General features: G+C 52.8%; 1 protein-coding gene across 1 annotated transcript in view; it reads left to right on the top strand.

The window, feature by feature from the left end:
* METTL16 (methyltransferase 16, RNA N6-adenosine) overlaps window positions 1–22,221 on the top strand; it is a 121,593-nt gene that overhangs the window by 15,606 nt on the left and 83,766 nt on the right. The window contains exon 5 of the mRNA XM_075594368.1: window positions 8,202–8,317. Coding sequence (XP_075450483.1) covers window positions 8,202–8,317 — 116 coding nt within the window. The remainder of the gene's footprint in view (window positions 1–8,201; window positions 8,318–22,221) is intronic.

Raw genomic sequence — 22,221 nt, 5'->3', positions numbered from 1 at the left:
TATTTAAATATTTATGACCATCATAAATAAACCATTAACTAAACCCACATGTAATAACTGTTCCACTTCGGGTTCAACAGTGCGTGTACTGATAATTTATGCCAGAAACCAAGTTGTATTGAGAGAAAAAAAAAATGCTTATACGTGTTAATCACATTTGTACGTAGACCTGTGCAAAACCATCATGCTAATAATATAGTGTGATCAGTCTTGGAATTAACGTGTGCGCAGAGTTTCACCAGACAATGGAATGTGGAATTTCACCAAACGGGAAGTACTGTATATAAACAGTATCTTTTTACTGCTGGATTTGCTTTGGTGTGTCCATAAGCAAGAGGGTGTAGTAGAGAGAGAAACACTTTGGAGTGATAATGTATTAGTGAGTGTTATTGCGTTGGCGTTTGAATGTTGGTAACCAAGTGTGAGTTAGAGAGAAAATTCAAAATGTACAAATATAAAAAGTTGTTAACTAGTTAGTTATACATACATAGTGTTATATACAGATATAGTTTTATATTTAGTTACATTTTGTTTATTAAATTAGTTAAATGAAAATCAGCTAAGTTAACTTTTTGTTTGGTTATAGTTTGATGATTTTTATAGTTGGCAGTGTTTAATTTTTTTCAGTGTTGTAGTATACAACGTATTTTATTCAAATTTATACAGATAAATATATACAGCTCAACCCCGTTATAACGCAAATCCGCTTATAACGCGATGCAAGCATGACTCCCAATTTCATATTTATGAATACTTTACAACACGATTATTGGTATCTTAAATACTTTATTGTACAATGCATACAATTGTACATTATTTCTAGTGTGATCCGCTTATAACGCGATGTGATTCTTTGGACCCCAAGCACAGCGTTATAAAGGGGTTGAGCTGTGTGTGTGTGTGTGTGTGTATATTTTTTTTTTTTTTTTTTACAAATATTTTCTCTGCTTGTATTATTTTAGCTTTACATTTGATTATTATTATTATTATTAATAAGGGAAAGAGGACAGGCAGGTAGCTGGTTTACAGTTAGCTGGGCCTGGGACGCCCAAATCACCACTACCCCTGTTGGCGCTACCACCAGTAGTAGTTCCAGTGCCACCATGTCTGCAACAGGGGGAAGAGCAGAAGTGGGGTGAGCACTTCTTTCCCCTAGGCCTGGCACACAGCAGAACCTTTTTTAGTTTTGAGTCTGTTAGCTGAGTGGGAGATAGAACATAGTGTATGGATGGGAAACCACTTCCAGCCCGTGTAAGATGTTTATTTTATATACATTCCAGAGAACTGTGCATAGAGGGAAGGAAGGGGCCCAACTTGGTATCAGTGGCCTACATAAGCACCTGTGCCTGCATCACAGGGAGACCTGAAAACGCTAGCACAAGCATGCTTCCTCTAGACAAGCCAGAGAGTCGTCCTCCCCACCATTTAGGAGAACTAGGAGGAGCCACAGGCCTAAGGTCGCTCAGACTGGATGTTGTCTTCAACCAGTGCCCTCTCCACTTTTGACATAATTGGCAACATCACAGCATGGACTGGGCGTTAGAATATTTGACTAGGCAGGGACTGAGAATCGAAGACCATTGAAGCTTACCTCAGGGCATCATTTAAAAAAAAAAGTGCCTAATCCTTTTGGGGGGAAAAGGTCCATGAGGATAAAAGCGTGAGTGATGCTTTGTTTGGACCCCTTTAAAAAAAAAAAAACAATGTAACTAATGCAGTGACAAGTTGGCAACAAACGCTGTTGATAATGATGGAGTGGTGGTGTACACTAGGGGCTGCTGACTGATGGGGCTAATAAGCCATGGGCCGAATGGCACTAGTGTCTGCATAGTCAGGTCAACACACCACCAGTCAGTAAATTGTAATTTATCTCTTTGTACCTCCTATGCGAGTGCAAACGAATGGGGATTAAGCCCTGTCCAGTTGTGGGTAGGACAAAAACTTACGAGTGAGGCGCCATCAACCCCTACAAGACTCCCCTACTCTCCTCCTAACCGCAGTTATTTTTGTCCTACAGATCAATGGGGTAGGTTCTCTCCTCACACAGGTTTTGTTGTATTCTTGTCCCTGAAGTCCCCATATGACCTGCGAAGTTGGCCAATGAGAAACAAGCCGGTGTGGGCTTACCCGTGGTCCTAGCCATTGTGCTAAAATGATGTCCCCTGCATTGTGGTATTCGGCAGCCAGCTATGTCCTCCTGCTTACCTGAAGAGGATCTTTGCAGTCGGAAGTATTTGTTTCGGTCGTTTGATGCTACTCCGTTCCGAGTGTAGAGGCCACGGTTATGGAAAGAGGCTGCGCTGCTGTAGCTTTTGATTCTAAAATGCAGAATAGACCTTCTATGAGCTGTCAGTCTCTGTAGCGAGTCCTCATGCTAGTGAATATAAATAGAACTGCGGCCCCTCCAGAGCTGTATGATTCCTATATGACGTTATGTGTACTTCAGAAGCAGGTAAGTGTTTGGTTATTTGTTTTCAGACCTTGGCTGTGGCTGCCTTTTTTTACATGAGACTCTCCTTTTCAGGCTAATTGACATTCTCTGATTATTGGGCCTCTTCCTGCAAGTGAGCTAGACTATGAGCCCTGAATGCCTGCTACCTAACCAGAGCGGCTGCCTTCTCTGTGTGCGCGCTCTGCATCCTCAGAGCTTGGGCGCTCTATTGTTCATAATCTGGTGCTGCTATATTTGGACAGAAGCGGATTTGCTCTGTTATGCCGAAGCTTATCTTCTCTGCCACCTTTTGGGGCAAAAAGGTTTGCACGCTCTACTACTGCGATTTTGTTTTATTTTGCTCTCTGATAATTGAACTGCTTTGAGAATTGCTTTGGTATATCCCCACTTGTGTGTACTGGCAGAGGTGGGACGTAGAGTGGAAGTGGAATTATACTTGCCGGTTTACAAAAATTACATTTCTTCTTGCCCCTCCATGCCAGTACAAGGTTTCCTCCCTTGAAAAATGTTTGTTTCTGTTACGCGGTCTTTTTTTAATTAATTTTTTCTATTATTCTGCTAGACGAATAACTGCTGTGGGGAGGTGAGCATGGAGCTTTTATAGGGCTGATGGAACCTGATTGCTTTAAAGTTTTTGTCCTACCTCCAACTGCGTTGGGTTTAATCCCTATTAGTTTGTACTGGCATAGAGGGACTAGAAAAAATTGAATTCTAGTAAATCGATAAGTATAATTTCGTTTTTTATTTGTGACCAAATAATTCCATCAATAATTCAACAATCTAATTTTATCTTCCTCCCCTAGAAGGTGATGATATGGAGACCATATATAAGATGTTTAATTCATTTGAATCAACTTAAGCCTTTCTGCACTATTTTAGTCCGATTGTAGAAGCAATGTGTTATAATAGACTCAACTGTGCTGAACACTCGTTCAGATAGCTTGCTGATGAGTGGACTGCTGAGACATTCTGATGCCATGCATGCCAGCTCGGGCCACAATACTTTTTCTACCCAGTTCCACCCAGCATTTTGGGGGTCAGAATTGGGAGAAAGCAGTTGTCATTTTTGTATGCCTCCAAGTTGGCTGCCCTCACTCCCCTCTTCTGTATGCTGGCTTACATGCACCGTACCATAATGTGACCACATGTCACAGAGCGAGAACTATGTTGGCTACTACTACTAGTAACACTACACCACCATTACACCCTTTCCTTATGATTACGCTTGCTTTTGAAGGAGGCATAGCCCTGTGCTTACTACTTCTCCCATCCGCCTCTCCCTCAAGTGATGGCTCTGGATTTTTAATCTTTAATTGTGATGAGTATGACGATAGTCCTTCACTGCCCTCCCCCGCCCTCTCCTTTCCTCTTCCATTGGTGCTTGCACTGTAGAAACAAGTTTTGATCTGTGTTGTGCTGCGTCGCCTGCTTTCCCCTAGGCACAAAAGCCTATCAAGAAGATATTTCGCCTTGATTTTAATGGATATGACACAGGGATCATTTCACAGGCTGTCGAGAATGGTATTCACCGGCTTCACCAATTCGGCATTATCATTGGCCTCACACTCATGCTGCATGTGAGGATCCTATCTAGTAGGAATATAAGCGAGATGACTTTGTTGATGCCACTTAAGTCACTACTAGCCAGAGCTGTGACCTGCTCAAACAGTCTCGGTAACCCACACTGCTCACCCACCAGATAGCACTGGTTGGTGTACAAGTATGCCCCCTCTACGAGCTTGGATTTCGCCATGATGTGGTAATTCAATGCTTTGCCTGCTCATGGAGGTGCTCTGGCATGTACATTGTTGAGTTCCACCAAGTTGGTACCTCTGTTTTTGAGCATGTGGCAGTTTTAGACTCCTACACACGACAGAGGACATTGCAAGCTGTGGAGTGGCTGAAGTTGGTACAGATTTTTCTAGATACTGATATTCACTGCTCTAAGAAATGGTTAACAATCAAGTTGAATTCATTGGCAAAAGCAGGGATGATGAATTGTGTTTCCCTGATGAAATGTCACCAGGTTGGTCCCATTATTGCCTGCCTGTTGCCCAACCTTCAGGACCATCTGAGAATCTGCTTAATAACCTGTAACAAACTTTCCCTAGTTTGTTTAATAATTAGTCCGTATGCAAGCATGGTGTCAAGTATTTTATTGTCCAGTCCCTCAATACCTCTTAATTGACTGTGGACACACTTCTTAACACAAGGTTTGCATATTTAACAGACAGACATACAAGGGTTTCTACATAGTAACATAACCACTGGGCTCCTGTCTCCTCCCTGGCTGAGACCAGAATGAGCCTCTGTGTGTTCTCAGAAGCCTGAATATATTGCTCCTGCGATTGGCTACAGGTGCTAGCCCCCTGTCTTAATTAGCTGCCTGTCTTTTGAGCAGGGGAGTTTCCAGCAGTCAGGCTGCATGCCTGACAAACCTTTGTTAATATTGCTGGTTTGCAAGTGAGGGGTTTACCTAAAATGAATATCAGACTGTGATATGAGGGGTTTATCTAAAATGAATATCAGACGGTTTATGGCTCTTATGAAAACCTTGCCTGCGTATGGTAGCATGCCATATATGTGCCGATTCCATTACTCTCCACATAACTACCGCCACCGATGCCCACTCCGCTTTGATGAGGGAGGAAATTACACCCAGTGAGCACTTATAGTCCTGTAGACCCTTCACAATGTGTACTGGTTCACGTGTGTGAACGTTCAAGAGCCTGGCCCACTATTTAAACAACCTCTTGGTAGAGGTGGGGCATAGCCTTAGCTATTGCTAGCTTAGCTATTGGCCCTGCAGGGTATTTTCCAGTATGCCCCCACATATTTTATTAGCTCCCAAATGCCTTCTCCGTCTACAAAACGAAACAGCAACATATCAACTCCAACCATTTCGGCAAATTTGCTATTCAACAAAAGGGCCCTATAATGTGCAATGGTATGTGCTCACTCTATCAAAATCTTTGGACATGGGTTCGATGTGTTGATCGAGATCAAATTGTTCCACGTGTTTGTTTAATGCCAGAGTGCTCGTTTCTACCGTGTCTTTGCTGCCCACTGCTAATATCCAGTTGTGCTGCTAACACAGCCCATACAGCCTCATCTCATCATCATCCTACTCCTCCATCATCCTCAAAAATGCTATTACTAAATATATTTATCATGGTGTCCTGAACCACCAGCACCCACCCTCTAAATCACCTGATTGACTACCAGGAGTGCAGCCATCTTTCCAGATGAGTCTTGGCTTTTCCTCACTTCACAAGGACAAAGCATAAACACGTGGCAGCACCCCTGTTCTCTCCCTCGTATATTTAAAAAAATAAAAAAACTATTGACTTTTGACTTGCGCTTGAAGAAACCGGTGAGATTTGCTGCCCTGATATAAAGGCCTAGAGTGTGCTTCTGGACTTGAGATACAGCTAGATGATGATGCTGCTGCTGCTGGTATAAGCAGCATTCTAAAAGCAGTCCTGTACCCTCCACTACCAACATAATTTCCATCATGACACTCCAACAGGTTTTTGTTTTTTGTATGTTGTGCACTGCTGTACCTGAGGCTAATAAGATTTTGGTGGCACTACAAGGGAAGGGATGGTGATGTCAAATGACATGACCTTGTGTCGGATGTCCTTGGTGGGTCTCTCACGGTACCAGCCTGGAGTTCTGCTCGTCTGCCACAGGGACTGCTGTTCGGAGTTGCTGTTCTCTGCAGAGAACTTTCTAAAGGCTTCTGATTACCTCATCACTGGCTTCTGTCCATCAGCAGCCAGCCCGATATAAACCTCCCCTTCCTGTTCCCCCAAGCCTGTTTGTTGTGGTTTGCTGTAGACAAGCTTGCTGCCTCTTTGTGTTTGATGTTTTTGTGTCTGATGTTTCTATGTATCGGACCCAGTCGGACTTGCTATGTTGCTCCTTTGTCGTCCTGTTTACTTGCTATCGCCAAGCAACAGAGAAGCCCAATGCTACATCCAATATGACAAAAATACACAGTTAAATAGTTTATATATTCTCTTGAAAAAGGGTCATTTAGTTGAACCCTTTGGCCAAAGCATTGGAAGCCTGTGAGCCACGACAAGGCAGACCCAGTTCACAGGTCCTAACACTACCAAATAAAATACTAATATATCTCTATTAGGATTAAAATTCTCATTTACCTCTATTAGGAGAAAGACCAACATTGGATCTATATCCAGTAGAATGTAAAAGACGAGTATATAATGACGTAGTGTGGGTGGGAGACTGCAGTTCCCGCTGAGGAAGACATTTTAGCAAAACTCGTTTGGGCCATAAGCAGAGGATGCTCGCATACCCCAAGCAAGACCTGTTATTCCCCCACTGATTTTTGGATGTTGCGTACCCGGGGGTGTTCTTAAGTACCCGGCTGGGAGCTTATAAGTAATGTCGTTTAGATGCCCAGACTGCTTTTAGCCGTGAGGCCAGGAACCCATGCGTGTGGACTGGAGGTTCAGTGCAGACCAACATGTACCTGACAGGGTTGGATACCTGAAGATCAGGTGGATACGAAGTATATGCTACACAGTTATTTCAACTATGTGAGTGGAGCTTGTTGAATTAATATACTACATTATATTTTGTCTCCTCTTTTCTGTTTATTTTCTTTCCTCCAATCTATCCCTAATTTGAGGTCTTTGTGTCTACCCTTTTGAGCTTCATAGACTTTTATTTTTTGTACCAGTACATATTAAGTAGCCTCAGGTATCATATAATTATAGCTACAGATGCATATAAATCCCTGTATATCTAATTATTTACAGGCGTCTCAGTTACTTTGGCAGTATCTTCTTATTGTACGTTTGGAGTTTTAGTTTGAAATACTAGGAACGCCAGCAGTGATTTCTGTATTCTTGGCTTGGTGTTACTCCTTCCTAATATGTGATGCAGATGTGTCTGCAAGCCCTCAGTGTTTGCCCTGAGAGAGGACTGCCTGCCATCCCATTCACATGGGATTTCAAAGGCAACAAAGCAGCGGGGACCACACATCATATGGTTTAGCGATGGTCTCTGAGCACCACAATGGAAGTCACATTTGTCACTGTTCATTTTTGTACATATCAGGCAAGAACAGGTTTCCACCTCATCAGTTCAGTTTGAAGAGTCCCTTGGGATTACACGACAAATCACAATTTGGAACCATCATATTCTTGTTATGTTGGTTTTAGATTCAAAATTGAAGCTTACAGTAACATTGGATGAACCAGATGGGGAAGATGTGCTATTTCGTACTAATATTGTCAGAATATGGATTTTAACTAATGCACTTAGAGAAATGGTTAGAATAATTTTTGACTATATCGGTATTAGATTTTTTTTTTTTATTTACCAGCAGTTTTTTTTTGAGGTCTGCTAAAGAGAAATCTGAATACGCTGTCATTTTGTCCGTCAGTTGAGTGCATCAACAAGCCTGCTCGGGTCTGGAAAATATATTTATTTTAAATGAAATATTAGGCTTTGCTTTTAGTAGTTTACTTCCTGCAAAATTATGTTTTTGAGGCTAATGAATGCAATTACTCCGCAGACGGGTTGTTTCCATGGTGTGGAAACTGCACTAATTGTCTTCTATCCCAGAATATGAAGGGGGAAAAAAACACGTGTATCTCTATGTACTGCTAAATTATAATACGGAAAGTTAAGTATCACTGTAAAGTGTTTAAGGTTTTACTAACATTAATAAGTCAATGACGACTAATGTATATTTTTATTTTTTTGTCCCTCCTAGTGGTTAAAGTACCCCAGAAAACACTCCTGATGGATGCGTTAAAAGAAGAATCTGAGATCATTTACGATTTTTGTATGTGTAATCCTCCCTTCTTTGCCAACCAGTTGGAAGCCCAGGTACAGTATTTTGTATTTGTGTCAGCCATCCAATAAATTCACCTGCTGGTTGTCTGTATTCCTTAAGGTATTAGGGGAATCTCTTCCAAGGGCTGCATGCCACTGTAGTGCATCTTTTTAATATACTATCTAGCAATGAAACATTATCCTCGCCAACAGAATAGATTTTTGGCAACTGAAAACTTTAATGCAGAATAATTTATTTAATCGTTATTTCCATGTTGCACGTTTTGCACAAAAGAGCATTTGGAAAGGCGGAAATTGCTTTGAGAAAATGTTGGTTTTTCTCTGTTCTCAATATGATTTTAGGAAATAGAATCTAATTGGAGATGTTTACAGTTCTATGTAAAAGTATTGCCTGGACTCTCTCCGGTTATAGGGATAAATCAAATTCTTCTTTACATCTGATTTGTTTCCTTAATAAAGCAGTTGTTCATTAAAACATTTTAGACCGTGTTCCAAATCGAATATACATTTACATTCGCTTTGTTTGAGTAATATCAGGACATCCACTCAGACCCGATTTTGTGTATAGGGACAGGCCCCTTCTAGGTCCAGACTGTGCAAATAGCAATCGCATGTGTAAGGGGTTACATTTGATTGACTTTTTTTTAAATAATTTTTTTTATGTTGGTTTGCAAACATGGGAGCTGTGACCTGAGGGGGGTCAATATTCCCTTTTTGTGGCATGTCGCTGTGTGTTCAACAAGAGTTTGCACAGGGAAAACTCCTTCCCTACCTTATCTTTATTGGCTCACTGATAAGAAGAGGGTAAGGTTATGGCAGGCCTGCACAACTTGTAAAGTGAGAAGGGCCGAACTGCTCCAAAGAAAACTGATTTGGGCCGCACGGGTAAAATCATCATCATCATCATCATCATCATCATCATCATATTTCCCCCAGAACCCCTCATCATTATCCTCATCATATCTGCTCTACCCCCCCCCCCCCACAGATCATCATCATCATATCACACCCCCACCCAACCCCAACCCACTGACCTGCACAGGCACTGACCTGCACACAGGCACTGACCTGCACACAGGCACTGACCTGCACACAGGCACTGACCTGCACACAGGCACTGACCTGCACAGGCACTGACCGGCACAGGCACTGGCACTGACCGGCACTGGCACAGGCACTGACCGGCACAGGCACTGACCGGCACAGGCACAGGCACTGGCACTGACCGGCACAGGCACTGGCACTGACCTGCACAGGCACTGACCGGCACAGGCACTGGCACTGACCGGCACAGGCACTGGCACTGACCGGCACAGGCACTGGCACTGACCGGCACAGGCACAGGCACTGACCGGCACTGGCACTGACCGGCACAGGCACTGATCGGCACTGACCGGCACTGGCACTGGCACTGACCGGCACTGGCACAGGCACTGACCGGCACTGGCACAGGCACTGACCTGCACAGGCACAGGCACTGACCTGCACAGGCACAGACACTGACCTGCACAGACACTGACCTGCACAGGCACAGACACTGACCTGCACAGGCACAGACACTGACCTGCACAGGCACAGGCACTGACCTGCACAGGCACAGGCACTGACCGGCACAGGCACTGACCGGCACAGGCACTGACCGGCACAGGCACTGACCGGCACAGGCACTGACCGGCACAGGCACTGACCGGCACAGGCACTGACCGGCACTGGCACTGACCGGCACTGGCACTGACCGGCACTGGCACTGACCGGCACTGGCACTGGCACTGACCGAAACCGGCACAGGCACTGACCGGCACAGGCACTGGCACTGACCGGCACTGGCACTGACCGGCACTGGCACTGATCGGCACAGGCACAGGCACTGACCGGCACTGGCACTGATCGGCACAGGCACTGACCGGCACTGGCACTGGCACTGACCGGCATAGGCACTGGCACTGACCAGCACTGGCACTGACCGGCACTGGCACTGACCTGCACAGGCACAGGCACTGACCTGCACAGGCACAGACACTGACCTGCACAGGCACAGACACTGACCTGCACAGGCACAGACACTGACCTGCACAGGCACAGACACTGACCTGCACAGGCACAGACACTGACCTGCACAGGCACAGACATTGACCTGCACAGGCACTGACCTGCACAGGCACAGACACTGACCTGCACAGGCACAGACACTGACCTGCACAGGCACTGACCTGCACAGGCACAGACACTGACCTGCACAGGCACAGACACTGACCTGCACAGGCACAGACACTGACCTGCACAGACACTGACCTGCACAGACACTGACCTGCACAGACACTGACCTGCACAGACACTGACCTGCACAGACACTGACCTGCACAGACACTGACCGGCACAGGCACTGACCGGCACAGGCACTGGCACTGACCTGCACAGGCACTGACCGGCACAGGCACTGACCTGCACAGGCACTGGCACTGACCGGCACAGGCACTGGCACTGACCGGCACAGGCACTGACCGGCACTGGCACTGACCGGCACTGGCACTGACCGGCACAGGCACTGATCGGCACTGGCACTGACCGGCACTGGCACTGACCGGCACTGGCACAGGCACTGACCGGCACAGGCACAGACACTGACCTGCACAGACACTGACCTGCACAGGCACAGACACTGACCTGCACAGGCACAGACACTGACCTGCACAGGCACAGACACTGACAGGCACAGACACTGACAGGCACAGGCACAGACACTGACCTGCACAGGCACAGACACTGACCTGCACAGGCACTTCCTGCACAGGCACTGACCTGCACAGGCACTGACCGGCACAGGCACTGACCGGCACAGGCACTGACCGGCACAGGCACTGACCGGCACAGGCACTGACCGGCACTGGCACCGACCGGCACTGGCACCGACCGGCACTGGCACCGACCGGCACTGGCACTGACCGGCACAGGCACTGACCGGCACAGGCACTGACCGGCACTGGCACTGACCGGCACAGGCACTGACCGGCACAGGCACTGATCGGCACTGGCACTGATCGGCACAGGCACAGGCACAGGCACTAACCGGCACTGGCACTGATCGGCACAGGCACTGACTGGCACTGGCACTGACCGGCATAGGCACTGGCACTGACCAGCACTGGCACTGACCGGCACTGGCACTGACCTGCACAGGCACTGACCTGCACAGGCACAGACACTGACCTGCACAGACACTGACCTGCACAGGCACTGACCTGCACAGGCACAGACACTGACCTGCACAGGCACAGACACTGACCTGCACAGGCACAGATACTGACCTGCACAGGCACAGACACTGACCTGCACAGGCACAGACACTGACCTGCACAGGCACAGACACTGACCTGCACAGGCACTGACCTGCACAGGCACAGACACTGACCTGCACAGGCACAGACACTGACCTGCACAGACACTGACCTGCACAGACACTGACCTGCACAGACACTGACCTGCACAGACACTGACCTGCACAGACACTGACCTGCACAGACACTGACCTGCACAGACACTGACCTGCACAGACACTGACCTGCACAGACACTGACCTGCACAGGCACTGACCTGCACAGGCACTGACCTGCACAGGCACTGACCTGCACAGGCACTGACCTGCACAGGCACTGACCTGCACAGGCACTGACCTGCACAGGCACTGACCCTGCACAGGCACTGACCCTGCACAGGCACTGACCCTGCACAGGCACTGACCCTGCACAGGCACAAACACTGACCCTGCACAGGCACAGACACTGACCCTGCACAGGCACAGACACAGACACAGGCACAGGCACAGGCACAGGCACAGGCACAGGCACAGGCACAGACACAGACACAGACCCAGACCCTGCACAGGCACAGACACTGACCCTGCACAGGCACAGACACTGACCCTGCACAGGCACTGACCCTGCACAGGCACAAACACTGACCCTGCACAGGCACAGACACTGACCCTGCACAGGCACAGGCACAGACACAGGCACAGACACAGACACAGACACAGACACAGACACAGACACAGACACAGACACAGACACAGACCCAGACCCAGACCCTGCACAGGCACAGACACTGACCCTGCACAGGCACAGACACTGACCCTGCACAGGCACAGACACTGACCCTGCACAGGCACTGACCCTGCACAGGCACAAACACTGACCCTGCACAGGCACAGACACTGACCCTGCACAGGCACAGACACAGACACAGGCACAGGCACAGGCACAGGCACAGGCACAGGCACAGACACAGACACAGACACAGACACAGACACAGACACAGACACAGACACAGACACAGACACAGACACAGACACAGACACAGACACAGACCCAGACCCAGACCCTGCACAGGCACAGACACTGACCCTGCACAGGCACAGACACTGACCCTGCACAGGCACAGACACTGACCCTGCACAGGCACAGACACTGACCCTGCACAGGCACAGACACAGACACTGACCCTGCACAGACACAGACACAGACACAGACCCTGCACAGACACAGACACAGACACAGACACTGACCCTGCACAGGCACAGACACAGACACAGACACTGACCCTGCACAGGCACAGACACAGACACTGACCCTGCACAGGCACAGACACTGACCCTGCACAGGCACAGACACAGACACTGACCCTGCACAGGCACAGACACTGACCCTGCACAGGCACAGACACAGACACAGACACTGACCCTGCACAGGCACAGGCACAGGCACAGACACTGACCCTGCACAGGCACAGGCACAGACACAGACACAGACACTGACCCTGCACAGGCACAGACACTGACCCTGCACAGGCACAGACACTGACCCTGCACAGGCACAGACACAGGCACAGACACAGACACAGACACAGGCACAGGCACAGGCACAGACACAGGCACAGGCACAGACACTGACCCTGCACAGGCACAGGCACAGACACTGACCCTGCACAGGCACAGACACAGACACAGACACTGACCCTGCACAGGCACAGACACAGACACAGACACAGACACAGACACTGACCCTGCACAGACACAGACACTGACCCTGCACAGGCACAGACACTGACCCTGCACAGGCACAGACACAGACACAGACACTGACCCTGCACAGGCACAGACACTGACCCTGCACAGGCACAGACACAGACACTGACCCTGCACAGGCACTGACCCTGCACAGACACAAACACTGACCCTGCACAGACAGACACTGACCCTGCACAGGCACAGACACAGACACTGACCCTGCACAGGCACAGACACTGACCCTGCACAGGCACAGACACAGACACTGACCCTGCACAGGCACAGACACAGACACTGACCCTGCACAGGCACAGACACAGACACTGACCCTGCACAGACACAGACACTGACCCTGCACAGGCACAGGCACAGACACAGACACAGACACAGGCACAGACACAGACACAGGCACAGGCACAGGCACAGGCACAGGCACAGGCACAGACACAGGCACAGACACAGACACAGACACAGACACAGACACAGACACAGACACAGACACAGACACAGACACAGACACAGACACAGACACTGACCCTGCACAGGCACTGACCCTGCACAGGCACAGACACAGACACAGACACTGACCCTGCACAGGCACAGACACAGACACAGACACTGACCCTGCACAGGCACAGACACAGACACTGACCCTGCACAGGCACAGACACAGACACTGACCCTGCACAGGCACAGACACAGACACTGACCCTGCACAGGCACAGACACAGACACTGACCCTGCACAGGCACAGACACTGACCCTGCACAGGCACAGACACTGACCCTGCACAGGCACAGACACTGACCCTGCACAGGCACAGACACTGACCCTGCACAGACACTGACCCTGCACAGGCACAGACACTGACCCTGCACAGGCACAGACACTGACCCTGCACAGACACAGACACTGACCCTGCACAGACACAGACACTGACCCTGCACAGACACTGACCCTGCACAGGCACAGACACTGACCCTGCACAGGCACTGACCCTGCACAGGCACAGGCACTGACCCTGCACAGGCACAGGCACTGACCCTGCACAGGCACAGGCACTGACCCTGCACAGGCACAGGCACTGACCCTGCACAGGCACAGGCACTGACCCTGCACAGGCACAGGCACTGACCCTGCACAGGCACAGGCACTGACCCTGCACAGGCACAGGCACTGACCCTGCACAGGCACAGGCACTGACCCTGCACAGGCACAGGCACTGACCCTGCACAGGCACTGGCACAGGCACTGCACAGGCACTGGCACAGGCACTGCACAGGCACTGGCACTGGCACTGACCGGCATAGGCACTGGCACTGACCGGCACTGGCACTGACCTGCACAGGCACAGACACTGACCTGCACAGGCACAGACACTGACCTGCACAGGCACAGACATTGACCTGCACAGGCACTGACCTGCACAGGCACAGTCACAGACACTGACCTGCACAGGCACAGACACTGACCTGCACAGACACTGACCTGCACAGGCACAGACACTGACCTGCACAGGCACAGACACTGACCTGCACAGGCACAGACACTGACCTGCACAGGCACAGACACTGACCTGCACAGGCACAGACACTGACCTGCACAGGCACAGACACTGACCTGCACAGGCACAGACACTGACCTGCACAGGCACAGACACTGACCTGCACAGGCACAGACACTGACCTGCACAGGCACAGACACTGACCTGCACAGGCACAGACACTGACCTGCACAGACACTGACCTGCACAGACACTGACCGGCACAGGCACTGACCGGCACAGGCACTGACCGGCACAGGCACTGACCGGCACAGGCACTGACCGGCACAGGCACTGGCACTGACCTGCACAGGCACTGACCGGCACAGGCACTGACCTGCACAGGCACTGTCACTGACCGGCACAGGCACTGGCACTGACCGGCACAGGCACTGGCACTGACCGGCACTGGCACTGACCGGCACTGGCACTGACCGGCACTGGCACAGGCACTGACCTGCACAGGCACAGACACTGACCTGCACAGGCACAGACACTGACCTGCACAGGCACAGACACTGACCCTGCACAGGCACAGACACTGACCCTGCACAGGCACAGACACTGACCCTGCACAGACACTGACCCTGCACAGGCACAGACACTGACCCTGCACAGGCACAGACACTGACCCTGCACAGGCACAGACACTGACCCTGCACAGGCACAGACACTGACCCTGCACAGGCACAGACACTGACCCTGCACAGGCACAGACACTGACCCTGCACAGGCACAGACACTGACCCTGCACAGGCACAGACACTGACCCTGCACAGGCACAGACACTGACCCTGCACAGGCACAGACACTGACCCTGCACAGGCACAGACACTGACCCTGCACAGGCACAGACACTGACCCTGCACAGGCACAGACACTGACCCTGCACAGGCACAGACACTGACCCTGCACAGGCACAGACACTGACCCTGCACAGGCACAGACACTGACCCTGCACAGGCACAGACACTGACCCTGCACAGGCACAGACACTGACCCTGCACAGGCACAGACACTGACCCTGCACAGGCACAGACACTGACCCTGCACAGGCACAGACACTGACCCTGCACAGGCACAGACACTGACCCTGCACAGGCACAGACACTGACCCTGCACAGGCACAGACACTGACCCTGCACAGGCACAGACACTGACCCTGCACAGGCACAGACACTGACCCTGCACAGACACAGACACTGACCCTGCACAGACACAGACACTGACCCTGCACAGACACAGACACTGACCCTGCACAGACACTGACCCTGCACAGGCACAGACACTGACCCTGCACAGGCACAGGCACTGACCCTGCACAGGCACAGGCACTGACCCTGCACAGGCACAGGCACTGACCCTGCACAGGCACAGGCACTGACCCTGCACAGGCACAGGCACTGACCCTGCACAGGCACAGGCACTGACCCTGCACAGGCACAGGCACTGACCCTGCACAGGCACAGGCACTGACCCTGCACAGGCACAGGCACTGACCCTGCACAGGCACTGGCACAGGCACTGCACAGGCACTGGCACAGGCACTGCACAGGCACTGGCACTGGCACTGACCGGCATAGGCACTGGCACTGACCAGCACTGGCACTGACCGGCACTGGCACTGACCTGCACAGGCACAGACACTGACCTGCACAGGCACAGACACTGACCTGCACAGGCACAGACATTGACCTGCACAGGCACTGACCTGCACAGGCACAGTCACAGACACTGACCTGCACAGGCACAGACACTGACCTGCACAGACACTGACCTGCACAGGCACAGACACTGACCTGCACAGGCACAGACACTGACCTGCACAGGCACAGACACTGACCTGCACAGGCACAGACACTGACCTGCACAGGCACAGACACTGACCTGCACAGGCACAGACACTGACCTGCACAGGCACAGACACTGACCTGCACAGGCACAGACACTGACCTGCACAGGCACAGACACTGACCTGCACAGGCACAGACACTGACCTGCACAGGCACAGACACTGACCTGCACAGGCACAGACACTGACCTGCACAGACACTGACCTGCACAGACACTGACCTGCACAGACACTGACCGGCACAGGCACTGACCGGCACAGGCACTGACCGGCACAGGCACTGACCGGCACAGGCACTGACCGGCACAGGCACTGGCACTGACCTGCACAGGCACTGACCGGCACAGGCACTGACCTGCACAGGCACTGTCACTGACCGGCACAGGCACTGGCACTGACCGGCACAGGCACTGGCACTGACCGGCACAGGCACTGGCACTGACCGGCACTGGCACTGACCGGCACTGGCACTGACCGGCACTGGCACAGGCACTGACCTGCACAGGCACAGACACTGACCTGCACAGGCACAGACACTGACCTGCACAGGCACAGACACTGACCTGCACAGGCACAGACACTGACCTGCACAGGCACAGACACTGACCTGCACAGGCACAGACACTGACCTGCACAGGCACAGACACTGACCTGCACAGGCACAGACACTGACCTGCACAGGCACAGACACTGACCTGCACAGGCACAGACACTGACCTGCACAGGCACAGACACTGACCTGCACAGGCACAGACACTGACAGGCACAGGCACAGACACTGACAGGCACAGACACTGACCTGCACAGGCACTGACCTGCACAGGCACTGACCGGCACAGGCACTGACCGGCACAGGCACTGACCGGCACAGGCACTGACCGGCACAGGCACTGACCGGCACTGGCACTGATCGGCACAGGCACTGGCACTTACCGGCACAGGCACTGACCGGCACTGGCACTGACCGGCACTGGCACTGACCGGCACAGGCACTGACCGGCACTGGCACTGACCGGCACTGGCACTGACCGGCACAGGCACTGACCGGCACTGGCACTGATCGGCACAGGCACAGGCACAGGCACTGACCGGCACTGGCACTGATCGGCACAGGCACTGACTGGCACTGGCACTGACCAGCACTGGCACTGGCACTGACCAGCACTGGCACTGACCAGCACTGGCACTGACCAGCACTGGCACTGACCGGCACTGGCACTGACCCTGCACAGGCACTGACCCTGCACAGGCACTGACCTGCACAGGCACAGACATTGACCTGCACAGGCACTGACCTGCACAGGCACAGGCACAGACACTGACCTGCACAGGCACAGACACTGACCTGCACAGACACTGACCTGCACAGGCACAGACACTGACCTGCACAGACACTGACCTGCACAGGCACAGACACTGACCCTGCACAGGCACAGACACTAACCCTGCACAGGCACAGACACTGACCTGCACAGGCACAGACACTGACCTGCACAGACACTGACCTGCACAGACACTGACCTGCACAGACACTGACCTGCACAGGCACAGACACTGACCTGCACAGGCACAGACACTGACCCTGCACAGGCACAGACACTGACCCTGCACAGGCACAGACACTGACCCTGCACAGGCACAGACACTGACCCTGCACAGGCACAGACACTGACCCTGCACAGGCACAGACACTGACCCTGCACAGGCACAGACACTGACCCTGCACAGGCACAGACACTGACCCTGCACAGGCACAGACACTGACCCTGCACAGGCACAGACACTGACCCTGCACAGGCACAGACACTGACCCTGCACAGGCACAGACACTGACCCTGCACAGGCACAGACACTGACCCTGCACAGGCACAGACACTGACCCTGCACAGGCACAGACACTGACCCTGCACAGGCACAGACACTGACCCTGCACAGGCACAGACACTGACCCTGCACAGGCACAGACACTGACCCTGCACAGGCACAGACACTGACCCTGCACAGGCACAGACACTGACCCTGCACAGGCACAGACACTGACCCTGCACAGGCACAGACACTGACCCTGCACAGGCACAGACACTGACCCTGCACAGGCACAGACACTGACCCTGCACAGGCACAGACACTGACCCTGCACAGGCACAGACACTGACCCTGCACAGGCACAGACACTGACCCTGCACAGGCACAGACACTGACCCTGCACAGGCACAGACACTGACCCTGCACAGGCACAGACACTGACCCTGCACAGGCACAGACACTGACCCTGCACAGGCACAGACACAGACACAGACACTGACCCTGCACAGGCACAGACACAGACACTGACCCTGCACAGGCACAGACACAGACACTGACCCTGCACAGGCACAGACACAGACACTGACCCTGCACAGGCACAGACACAGACACTGACCCTGCACAGGCACAGACACAGACACTGACCCTGCACAGACACAGACACAGACACTGACCCTGCACAGACACAGACACTGACCCTGCACAGGCACAGACACTGACCCTGCACAGGCACAGACACAGACACTGACCCTGCACAGGCACAGACACAGACACTGACCCTGCACAGGCACAGACACAGACACTGACCCTGCACAGGCACAGACACAGACACTGACCCTGCACAGGCACAGACACAGACACTGACCCTGCACAGACACAGACACAGACACTGACCCTGCACAGACACAGACACTGACCCTGCACAGGCACAGACACTGACCCTGCACAGGCACAGACACAGACACTGACCCTGCACAGGCACAGACACAGACACTGACCCTGCACAGGCACAGACACTGACCCTGCACAGGCACAGACACAGACACAGACACTGACCCTGCACAGGCACAGACACAGACACAGACACTGACCCTGCACAGGCACAGACACAGACACAGGCACAGACACTGACCCTGCACAGACACAGACACAGACACTGACCCTGCACAGGCACAGACACAGACACAGACACTGACCCTGCACAGGCACAGACACAGACACTGACCCTGCACAGACACTGACCCTGCACAGGCACAGACACTGACCCTGCACAGGCACAGACACTGACCCTGCACAGGCACAGACACTGACCCTGCACAGGCACAGACACTGACCCTGCACAGGCACAGACACTGACCCTGCACAGGCACAGACACTGACCCTGCACAGGCACAGACACTGACCCTGCACAGGCACAGACACTGACCCTGCACAGGCACAGACACTGACCCTGCACAGGCACAGACACTGACCCTGCACAGGCACAGACACTGACCCTGCACAGGCACAGACACTGACCCTGCACAGGCACAGACACTGACCCTGCACAGGCACAGACACTGACCCTGCACAGGCACAGACACTGACCCTGCACAGGCACAGACACTGACCCTGCACAGGCACAGACACAGACACTGACCCTGCACAGGCACAGGCACAGACACTGACCCTGCACAGGCACAGACACAGACACTGACCCTGCACAGACACAGACACAGACACTGACCCTGCACAGACACAGACACAGACACTGACCCTGCACAGGCACAGACACAGACACTGACCCTGCACAGGCACAGACACAGACACTGACCCTGCACAGGCACAGACACTGACCCTGCACAGGCACAGACACAGACACAGGCACAGGCACAGACACTGACCCTGCACAGGCACAGACACAGACACTGACCCTGCACAGGCACAGGCACAGACACTGACCCTGCACAGGCACAGACACAGACACTGACCCTGCACAGACACAGACACAGACACAGACACTGACCCTGCACAGACACAGACACAGACACTGACCCTGCACAGGCACAGACACAGACACTGACCCTGCACAGGCACAGACACAGACACTGACCCTGCACAGGCACAGACACTGACCCTGCACAGGCACAGACACAGACACAGGCACAGGCACAGACACTGACCCTGCACAGACACAGACACAGACCCTGCACAGGCACAGGCACAGACACAGACACTGACCCTGCACAGGCACAGACACAGACACTGACCCTGCACAGACACAGACACAGACACAGACACTGACCCTGCACAGGCACAGACACTGACCCTGCACAGGCACAGACACTGACCCTGCACAGGCACAGACACTGACCCTGCACAGGCACAGACACTGACCCTGCACAGGCACAGACACTGACCCTGCACAGGCACAGACACTGACCCTGCACAGGCACAGACACAGACACTGACCCTGCACAGGCACAGACACAGACACTGACCCTGCACAGGCACAGACACAGACACTGACCCTGCACAGGCACAGACACAGGCACAGGCACAGACACTGACCCTGCACAGACACAGACACAGACCCTGCACAGGCACAGACACAGACACTGACCCTGCACAGGCACAGACACAGACACTGACCCTGCACAGACACAGACACAGACACAGACACTGACCCTGCACAGGCACAGACACTGACCCTGCACAGGCACAGACACTGACCCTGCACAGGCACAGACACTGACCCTGCACAGGCACAGGCACAGACACTGACCCTGCACAGGCACAGACACTGACCCTGCACAGGCACAGACACAGACACTGACCCTGCACAGGCACAGACACAGACACTGACCCTGCACAGGCACAGACACAGACACTGACCCTGCACAGGCACAGACACAGACACTGACCCTGCACAGGCACAGACACTGACCCTGCACAGGCACAGGCACAGACACTGACCCTGCACAGGCACAGACACTGACCCTGCACAGGCACAGACACAGACACTGACCCTGCACAGGCACAGACACAGACACTGACCCTGCACAGGCACAGACACTGACCCTGCACAGGCACAGACACAGACACTGACCCTGCACAGGCACAGACACAGACACAGACACTGACACTGACCCTGCACAGGCACAGACACAGACACAGGCACAGGCACAGACACTGACCCTGCACAGACACAGACACAGACACTGACCCTGCACAGGCACAGACACAGACACTGACCCTGCACAGGCACAGACACAGACACAGACACAGGCACAGACACAGACACAGGCACAGGCACAGGCACAGACACTGACCCTGCACAGACACAGACACAGGCACAGACACTGACCCTGCACAGGCACAGACACAGACACTGACCCTGCACAGGCACAGACACTGACCCTGCACAGGCACAGACACAGACACTGACCCTGCACAGGCACAGACACAGACACAGACACTGACCCTGCACAGGCACAGACACAGACACAGGCACAGACACTGACCCTGCACAGACACAGACACAGACACAGACACTGACCCTGCACAGGCACAGACACAGACACAGACACAGACACTGACCCTGCACAGGCACAGACACAGACACAGACACTGACCCTGCACAGGCACAGACACAGACACAGGCACAGACACTGACCCTGCACAGACACAGACAC

Source organism: Ascaphus truei, chromosome 3 (genome assembly GCF_040206685.1).
Source record: "Ascaphus truei isolate aAscTru1 chromosome 3, aAscTru1.hap1, whole genome shotgun sequence".
NCBI lineage: Eukaryota > Metazoa > Chordata > Amphibia > Anura > Ascaphidae > Ascaphus > Ascaphus truei.
Note: the sequence above shows the minus strand (reverse complement) of the source record. Positions and strands in the feature narration are given on the sequence as shown.